This window comes from Leopardus geoffroyi, chromosome C3 (genome assembly GCF_018350155.1).
Source record: "Leopardus geoffroyi isolate Oge1 chromosome C3, O.geoffroyi_Oge1_pat1.0, whole genome shotgun sequence".
NCBI classification, from domain to species: domain Eukaryota; kingdom Metazoa; phylum Chordata; class Mammalia; order Carnivora; family Felidae; genus Leopardus; species Leopardus geoffroyi.
Genome location: NC_059338.1, coordinates 39810468 through 39820000, shown reverse-complemented (window position 1 = coordinate 39820000; position 9533 = coordinate 39810468). Strand labels below are relative to the sequence as shown.

At 44.7% G+C, this 9533-nt stretch overlaps 1 protein-coding gene across 8 annotated transcripts in view; it reads right to left on the bottom strand.

Moving 5' to 3' along the window:
- Nucleotides 1–9020, bottom strand: part of PROX1 (prospero homeobox 1) — a 53157-nt gene extending 44137 nt beyond the window's left edge. For 2 of the 8 annotated variants that reach the window (XM_045452523.1, XM_045452530.1), the window contains exons 1-3: nucleotides 8254–9020; nucleotides 8017–8122; nucleotides 1–231 (exon numbers count right to left, since the gene is read on the bottom strand). The exon at nucleotides 1–231 is cut by the window's left edge and continues 1561 nt beyond it. In XM_045452523.1, coding sequence (XP_045308479.1) covers nucleotides 1–164 — 164 coding nt within the window. In that variant the 5' untranslated portion in view covers nucleotides 165–231; nucleotides 8017–8122; nucleotides 8254–9020. Of the gene's footprint in view, nucleotides 232–2302; nucleotides 3386–6234; nucleotides 6426–6665; nucleotides 6804–7154; nucleotides 7357–7410; nucleotides 7522–8016; nucleotides 8123–8253 lie in introns of those variants that run through there. The other 6 variants (XM_045452525.1, XM_045452524.1, XM_045452528.1 and 3 more) reach the window with 6 other exon arrangements.
- Between the last annotated feature and the right edge of the window lie 513 nt (nucleotides 9021–9533).

Below are 9533 nucleotides of genomic sequence, written 5' to 3'. Positions count from 1 at the left end.
TCAACATCCTGCTCAGAACCTTGGGGATTCATGGCACTAAAAAACGTTGCTCTTGCCTTAGCAAAAAATGCAGATGCTGTCCCTACCGTCCTTTTCACTCCAATGTCAACTCTTCTCCTCTTGGTTTGCCGGCTTAAGAGGGCTGTGCTGTCATGGTCAGGCATCACTGGACAGTTATTGTGCCATCTTCAAAAGCTCGTCAGCTGGGCACAGCTCAAGAATCCCGGGACCCTGGCCAACAGAACAAAAGGACTGATGAATCATTTTCTTTAAATTTCTCCAAATTTCCTGACCTCAATCCTGAATCAAATGCAAAATGCATAGGCTCTGGGATTTATGGCACATTACAATTATTGCAATTTATTATGCACTCTGCTTGAAATGAAACATTTTTAAATATTTCTGCTCCACTGGTTTAAGATGGATTAAGATTAAAAAAAAAAAAAAAGCAAAAACTGCTTAAGCACCAGTAATATGATTCTCTTTCACAAATGCCTAAAATGATACTGTTTATCTTCAGAAGAAACAGTAGATTATAAGAACACAGCCTCTGACAACCGATTGATTAAATTTTGGGCATTGAGATTCATATTACAAAAGAAGATGAAAGTGGTCTCTACTTAAGATATAAGGTTCAATTTTGAGGCTGTGTGAAATTTGGACGAAAAATTCCATTTCTGAATTAAAATTATTCTGGTTCTAATGCCATTAGAGGAGAAAGACTCGAAAGTACATGCAAATGCTCAACACGCCCCCTTTATTACTGAATTTTAAAATATTTCTGTCATATCTGAAATGGGAGGGAGAACACCCCCATCAGCACCTTTCCGATACAAATGGTCAATTTAACATTGAAATAAACGCACAGATATCCATTTTACAAGTCTGCTTATTTAGCATGGATGTGCATTTTTATTAGTAAAATCACATTGGAAAACGCGATCTATTGCTATATCTTAACGTAAGGGTGAGAATATTTGTGAATTTTCATGATGTCCTTTTGATGACTTAAATGACCACAAAGTTGGACTCACTGTGAAAGAAGGAATTGCCACATTTTAGAAATCAGTATGGGGAACAATAAACTGAGTGAGGCAAGGATAAATGTATCTTCAGTATTAGTTCTCTTCTGTTAAAATCTGCCAAAATAATACTTCAAATGCCTAAAGAAACTTTAATACACACATCCTTTGTGAATCTTTTTTCTTATGCCAAATTCAAGGTGGGGGGAGACTAAAAGAAAGTAAATAAAGATGCAAAAGCATCAGTCAAATATATGAGAAAGAGAAATATCTTCTCTGCACATGAACTTCCATTGTTTCTTGAGGACACAATATTAAAAGAGAATATCCTTCCTTGCATTTTATGCAAGGCACCTGACATATTTTGTGACTTATTACCCAGTGATGCTAACCCCCAATTTTGTGTGCATATAAGATGTCATATCTTTTTTGCTTACAATTAACGTTTGATGAAGAAAATGAAAATATTTTTTTTCACACAGGGTTTATCTAATATTAAACTTCACGTTTGCTTAACAGAGCACATCTTCACAATAACAGGGTCTATTGCCAAAGGCAGCGTGCAGAGTGTTTGGAACGGTTCCCATCTCTTTCGGTTCACCTGTAAAAACATCTACGTGCTCCCTAGGACTGCATCTGTGGCTAGTTTTAAAGAATGACTATCCATGCAAATAGGCATAATTTCAGCATGAAATAACCTGTAAAAAATCAAGAAAATGCTCAATGCTTAGATGACAACGTGTGGGTTTTTTATTTTTATTTTTATTTTTATTTTTATTTCTTACTCAACAAAGATTTCGTCATGCATTCCTTGTTCCTGGTTTCTATGTGAAGACACAACATTTTTTAAAAAGCCTGTTCATGCAGGCAATATGATGCTTCTTTATATGTTTTTGTATGCTTAAAATTAAAATACTTTTTGTATGCCTCAGGATAAAATTTCCCAAAGTTGGAATGGAAACAGATCTTAATAACTTCAATATTGGGTTCAAAATTGAATTCAGAATGATGGTGCGCCCTCACACATCAATAATAAAACTGAGTTCAGGAATACAAAAATGCAATGACAAATATTTCACTAACACATTGGATCCCATAAATCAGGTGCAGCCATCAGGTGAGAAAAAGAAAAACACCGAGGCAAACAAGAAAAGAAATGGGTTATTTCGGAGCCCAGAAAGATTTGCACATTGGGGGTAGGTCTCTGCAAGGAGGACCTCTTTGTGTGTGTATCAGCTTCCCCCAAAATAGAGTTCATTGCCATTGTTTTAAAATTTTACCTCTTTTCTTTTTGTGTGTGCAAATTCTCTTCTCCTTAATATCACCTGAAAAGCACAGGGATCTCTAGTCAAAACACTGAACAAACTTTCCACAGTCTTTTTTCTGCCTCTGTTCAGCTTAACCCCCAATCTGGATTTTTCTCCTGCCCATCCTTGCCAGGAGACAAGCATCTCTGCAACAGGGGCTCAGAATGACAGGCTGGTGTAAGAGATGCGCACAAGGTCATCCGCAGGCATCCTTCCTTTCCCAACTGTCATTTACCTCTGCGTCAACTGCACTTCCTCTCATAGCCTAGGTATCAACAGCTGCATCCCTGCCTCGTGCCCAAGCCAAGAAGAGGGCTGTGCTCTTCCGAAGGCAGAAAGAAATGATACTCTCATTTGCAGTGGACAGTAAATGTTAATTAAACATGTTTGGTGGGTCTTCCAAGAACCAAATACCCTGTGACTTCCTTCAAATTCACGAATCGAACAGATTTTTTTCCATCCCCTGTCAACCAGTCAGCATTTTTAGATCAGATAATGATTTGCTTCTGTTTTGGGCTAAGAAAATATGGGAATCCTTTTAGGTCTTGTCGTAAAATGTCCAGCTGAGACATAACAAATAGGACAAAACAAATGGGAAAAAGTATACATTCTGCCAAGACCAGACATTATATTAATAGGCATGAATAAATATAGCTCTCCATATAGCTAAGATCTAAACTTAAAAATAAAGGTAGAGGGGTAGTGCACACTGGGACCATAACCCATGGAGGCAATAGACAAGATTAAGTAATTATAACTGGCTGACATAACACTTGATTAGCAAATTGAGTCGTAAACAAGATATAGATGTGAATATATTTACCACATAAGAAAACGCATTGTTCAACGACTATCATATAAATTAAATCACTTGAAAACACATTTAAAGGTGCTGCCATGGGCTTCCTAATTCAGAATTTAGAGAACGCTATGGACTTTATCACTGATCTCATCCTGTCCATTAAGATTTTTAAAAATTCCTTTATTTCTCAACAGATGTCCTAAGTCATAGTGTTTCAACTACAATTATTATTGACTCTTATTGTATTTTGATTTTTACATTCGTTTTGAGTTTAAACAGGCGAGATGAAACCTTTTGATCAGCCCTTGGAAACAGTAATATCAGCAAGTATGCAGAAAAAAATCCTGATGTAGAATTTGAGCCCAAATGTATTACTGTTTGGATACATATATTCTGTTCCAGTAAACTCCTCTTCAATTAACATGAAGACCCATACAGAATATTTTTATTCTTAAATAATTTGTCACAGCTAGCATTTGGTATCTAAGTACTCAACTGCTTTAATAATTCCTATACAGTGATTATCTTGACATAGCAGATTCCTCCCAGAGAAAGGTAAGAACAAACATCCAGGTATAATCGAGTCAGATTTTAACTACTCCAAAAGATTCATTAAGACCTGAATTATCTCAAGAACGTCAGGTAGCTTAACATGGAGAATGCTAAGGAACTTGATGACTTAATGTTAGAAAAGAACTTTCAGCGAGGAATTTCAAAGGAATTGGAGTAGAAAGTGGCTAAGTGCTCTGCTTGAATAAAGAAGTTATTTGGGGGAGGGGATTACAACTTTTACGTATCTATCCGGAGTCCAGATTCTGGACAAAGAAGTGTTCATTATGGTAATTATCCAAATAGTTTAGACAAATCTTTTACAAGACAGGGTGAGTGTAAGGTTGGCATGGTTTCCTGTTTGGATTACTTAGATTATCTGTCTTTGTTGGTAAAATTATTTGAAGAAATTGCTCAAGCCTACACTTTACTTCTTATGGAAAACAATCTTTGAATGGGCCTCTAATCTACTTGGGTCAACCTGGTTATGAAATTTCGAATGCACTATCACTAACAAAGAACATCTTAAATCCACCTGAAAATCGGTAATTCAAGGCAGGGGGGTGGGGGAGATCAGATGATTTGATTTAGGTAGTCTCCCCTAAGGCCACCAAATCATCAAATCTTCCCCCTAACCCCTCTTCACTGTATTCAAGAGTTCCTTTCCGCTAATTAGCAACTTTTCCTTCAGGGATGTTTCTGCTTGCTGTAAGGTTAAGAAGGCGTTTTATGTTTAGCTTGAAGAACCCACTTGACAGAAGTTCGTACTTCAGTTAACTGAGATTGTATCCTCAAATCTCATATCAGGTTTTAAAATTTCCTATCATAACAGAGTTCTCATATCATAACCGTTTCACTTAAAATTCCTCCAACCTATCAAAAATTCCGTACGTTTTTCACCTGCAAAATGAACACAGAATATTTTCTGAGACATGCCTAAAACATTCATGTGCACCAATAACTCACCACGTTAGTAAGTAAAAGAGTAAGAAACGATCTCAAGAAAAAACACACTTTTTTTCTTTTTTGTAGAAAATTCAAATACTCTAAATGTCCTTTGAAAGCTTTAGACTACGCTAGGCAATAAGGTTTGAGAAATTCCTGAGGTATCTGTTGTTTTCAGTTGATACAGGTACTTAATTGGAATCCAATAATAATATGTCACGCACAATCCGTCTTTATACGAGAAAAACAGTCACATTTTATAATTTATTTTGTTAATCCTAAACCTAAACATTCCTTCTATCAACAGTTGAAAATGCAAGACAATCCCTGAAATGATATAAGAAATTCGTGAAAAAAAAAAGGCCTATTTGCACTTTGAACAGATAAAGAGAACCCCGGCAGCTGGCTTACGTTTTAAGATTGCAAGTGCTACTTCTAGAGGAACCATGCTAGGAAATGAATAAAGTGAGAACAAAGATGCATGTGACGTAGGCATGACTTTTCTTCCCACAAGGTGATGATTAAACTAAGCAGAATTCTGCATAATGGACACATAAACATACTAGTAAGTACCAAGCACAGACAACCTCTATCAAACATAAAGGAAATGGACATATCCATAGATGACGTGAAAAAACTTCGCAAACACCCAAGACAAGTATTGAGGGAGGGACTCTGAGGTTTTAAGTCTAAAGGACAAATGACACACAGTATCTCATTTTCATGAACTCACGATCGTCACCCAAACAACAAAGACAACCGATAAAACCATTCACCATCTAACCTATTTCTATGTAACCCAAGAAGTAGCCTGTTTAAAGAGAAACTTAAAAGGTCAAGTTTGAATAATCCAGATATAGTGCTTCCACTGAATTCTCCACAGCTTCCCTCACACATCAAGCCACGGTCCTTACCCTCGCCGATTTTACCATTATATAAACGTGGCCACGTTGTAGCACATGGACAGGGTAACACCAATGCTCTGCTTTTCCTTTCTCACCACACACAGCCCATTTCATTCTGAAAATACTCAGAAGTTCTTGCAAGAAACTCCTCACACAGCTGATTGCCTGCATCTTGCATCAAACAGAGAAAGTGCAGTTACCTCTCACGTACTTGAGATTTTCCTTCTCCATCAAAGTAATAACTAGGACATCTGGCACATGTCTGGTACAATGACAGGCTCATTCTGCTTTATGAGAGTATTTAACATAGGACTTGAAAGAGTTTACGCACATACCTATTCTTTCTGGGCAGAGAGAAGGCACGCTAAAAAGATAAGCTTTAACAACAGTAACACTTTCAAATGACTTTGGTATTCTTGGCAGTTACACACACCGCCCATGGCCGCCCAAAACACACAGGCACACAAAAGACGGCTCTCGCCCACCCCCCTTCCGCACCACAGACCTGGGAGATAGGCAGAAACTATAGAGGGAAGCAGAGGGAAAGTCAATCTCTCTCCACCTGCTGCCTGAAGTGGGGGGATTTTCAGCCGCCTGGCAGGCAGAAGCCTGAGACACAGCCTCAGCAGCAGCCTGCCAACATCCTTAAGGAAAATAAACAAACACACACCAACTTATCCCCCACCCCCAAGCAAAGAACTCACATGGCCGGGCTCAAAGCATGACAACAGCCCAGTTCCCATTAGCCCGGAGAATCCTATTAAGCAGGGCACCCATAAATTCATAAACTTCTGCAACCCTGGAGTGCGCATTGTGGTCTGGAGCTGTACAGACACACACAGACACAGAGGAAATCTGCACCTGTCTTTCTTGACCCAACACACCTGTCAGGCCCTGCCCATGCACAGCGCTCTACGAATAGACTTCTGCCTACCTAGTTTAGGAAAGGAAATTATTATTATTATTTTTTTTGTAAGGGAGGTTATAGGTGGGAGGGAAGGAGGGGGAAGGGAGGGGGAGAGAGCGGGAGGGAGAGAGAGAGAGAGAACAAGAGAAGACACTTATAGCCTTGACTTTGAGAGAAGGCCACCCTGTGCTCGCACTGTTTTTATAAGCTCTGGGAGACAACACAGACCTTCTTGGAAAAATAAAAACAAGCAGGTGAGCTCCCAGCCTTCCCCCAGGCGGAGCAGGGTTCTGGACTGCCAAGAACAGCAGTCTCACACTCCAACCTGCCTCCTTGGGCTATTTAAGACGATCGCCCAACCGCTCCTCCTCCTCCTCTCTGCCAGCCTGGAGGACTCTCAACTTCCGAAAAAAGCTGAGAAGTGGCGGGAGACGTGTGAGTCTCTCTCGAAAGCTACTCCCCCTTCACCTCCCTCCCGCCATTCCCTACTCCCCCCCCCCCCCCCCCACTCCGAACCACGCTTTCCACCGGCGTTCAGTTTTAGCAGGAGTAAGTGGCTAGCACGCCAGAAGAACCAACAACTTGCTAAACTGGACTTTGGGTGAAGTCTCCCCCCCACCCAGCGCCCCCCTGCCTGTCCCCCTCCTGGTGTGTTCAGCCAAGATAGCAGCTCTTCCCGCCCTCCTCACCATTCTCCCCGGTAACAATCACCCTCACCTCTGTTCTCCTCCCTCCCCAGTCCGCTGAACTGGGGCACAACTGCAGGTACCACCCAGACAAGACCAGATCCCAGCAGCCCCGCGGCACACACACTGCCAGCCAGGGCTGCGAGAGTCCTCGCGTCGCAGATCCGCAGCCCAAGAACATCCCCTACCCCCACCCGCACCGCCAGCACTCGGTCCCCCCGCGACGCTCCGGCCCCATCCCTCCACCACCGCCACACGACCTCCTGAGGCTCCCGCGGCCGCCTTACCCAACTCAACTTGACCTAGCCCCGGTTCCTCGGAGCTCTGGAGAGGGACGCCGCGCTGCCTTCCCGGGACCATCTCTCCACCGCTCCAACCCCGATTTCAACATTGCGGCTTCGACAGCGTTTTGCGAGTAAAGTAACAGAGCGCCCCCCTCCTCCCTCCCCCCTCCTCCCTGCTCCCCGGCCCTCTGCTGGGGTTCAAAAGGAGAAGTGAAAGGTATGCAAATGACAAGCAAATTGGAAGAGCCTGGAAGAAAGGCAGCTATAATAAACAAGACAAAGAGAAAGGACGTGGGGGCTGGCCCAGGAGTTTTAGCCGGGAGAGACGGGAAGGATGGGGCTTGGCGGAAAGCGGGGATCCAGGCGAACAAAAAGCGACCCGGTGCCCCTCGCGGTCCTCTCTCCCGAGAAGAGAGGGCAAGAAAAAGAAGGAAGGGAAGCAAACGCCTCCTCACAGCCCAGGAACAGTACACAAAAGGTGACAAGATCAGCGACAAGTCCAGCAGTATCAGCCTCCCCCGCTGCCCGCCCGCCCCCCCCCCCATCGCCACCACCACCCCAGCCACCAGCAGGAAAGAGAAAGAAATAAAAGCCAAGCGGATCACTTACTCTTAGGAACTGGGAGGAGCGGAGCGCTGAGTTCCACGGAGGCTCCTGCTTACAAACTGTTTAGAGCCTATTTTATTATGATTCATTTAAATAACACCATTTTCTCCTGGAAAAAAAAAATGTTTACACGGGCATGAGTAATGGGAGTCTCTTTTCTTTTCTTCCCATTCAAGAACAAGCCAGGACAAGTGATTCTGGAAAAGGGGAGGGGACTGGCGAGGGGGAGAGGATACTTACGCGGTGCAGAGGGCAGTGGGACCGAGCGTGGTTTTGCCGGCAGGGAGAGGAGAACACGCGCGCGCACACACGCGGCGGTGTCTTGCGGGTGATGAATGTGATAATTGGACCGGGGCCGGTGAGTGCGCGCGAGCGAGCGAGCGAGCGAGCGGGGCGAGCGGGGCGAGCGGGCGAGGGAGAGGGGACGGTGGGAAGGGTGGGAGGGGAGAGGAGAGGAGAGGAGAGGGAAGAAGACGAGGCAGAGGAGGGCAGGGAGGAGCGGAGAGAAGAGAGGAGAGGAAGGAGGGAAGAAGAGAGGAGCCGCGGAGAGGAGCCGAGCGGAGAGGGAGCGGGCGGCCCGGCGAGAGCTCTTTTGCGCCGCTGCGCTTCCCCGGCTGTAATGGTGTATTATTTCAGAGCGCTCCCTCAGCTGAGGGCTCCGCTCCACAACAAGATTTACTTTAAGACACAGCTGAAGGAAACAGGAAGACTGCACGTCACAGTCTGACTGACGTACCCGGCCCCAGCACCCAATCGCGAGGCGCCTTCGGATTCAAGGGGGGATAGCGAGGCAAGAGAACTTGGGAGGAAAAAAAAAATATAAAAGGGGTGGGGGGTGAGGGGCTGGGAGGAGAGGAGGGGAGAGGGGCCCCGCGCTCCCCCTCCCCCGCCTCCATCCCCGGCCCCCACCCCCGCCCCCGCCCTGCCACCGCTTCGGGGCGACTGGATCGCCGCGCCGGGGCCGGAGCGAGCCATCTGCGGGCACTGTGCAAAGCGGGCGACGGCGCGAGCGGCGCTCGGCTCACACTCGCTCGTCCTGGACGCAGGTCCTTTTTTCCCCCCCACCCCCTCTCTTCCTTTCCCAGATACAGCTGATCGAGTTCACCGAGTGGCCGAGCTTGGAGCAGACTTGGGTGGAGAAAGGCACGGAAAAGTATACTGGAGAAAAAGTGGGGTTTTAGGGGTGGAGTGGTATAGGAGGAGGGAGTGGGGAAGCTCGCAGGTCGTTCCACATTTTAAATGATCACAGACAGTATCAAGAATACATGTCACCCTTGCTTGCTTTTAGAGGCAAAGTGGACAATAAAATACAGGTAGGTTTGGGATTTAAATAATACGTGCCAGAGGCTTCACTTGGGCTCCGCTGCATCTGGTAGCAGACCAGTATTGGCTGAGTTCCAGTTAATCTCCCGTCAAAATTACTAGGAAGAAGAGTATCTGCCCTTGGTTCTTCGGATTGTAGGTACAGCAGCCTTTTTTTTTGGGGGGGGGGGGAGAAATGTTGCAAACATTACCTCGCA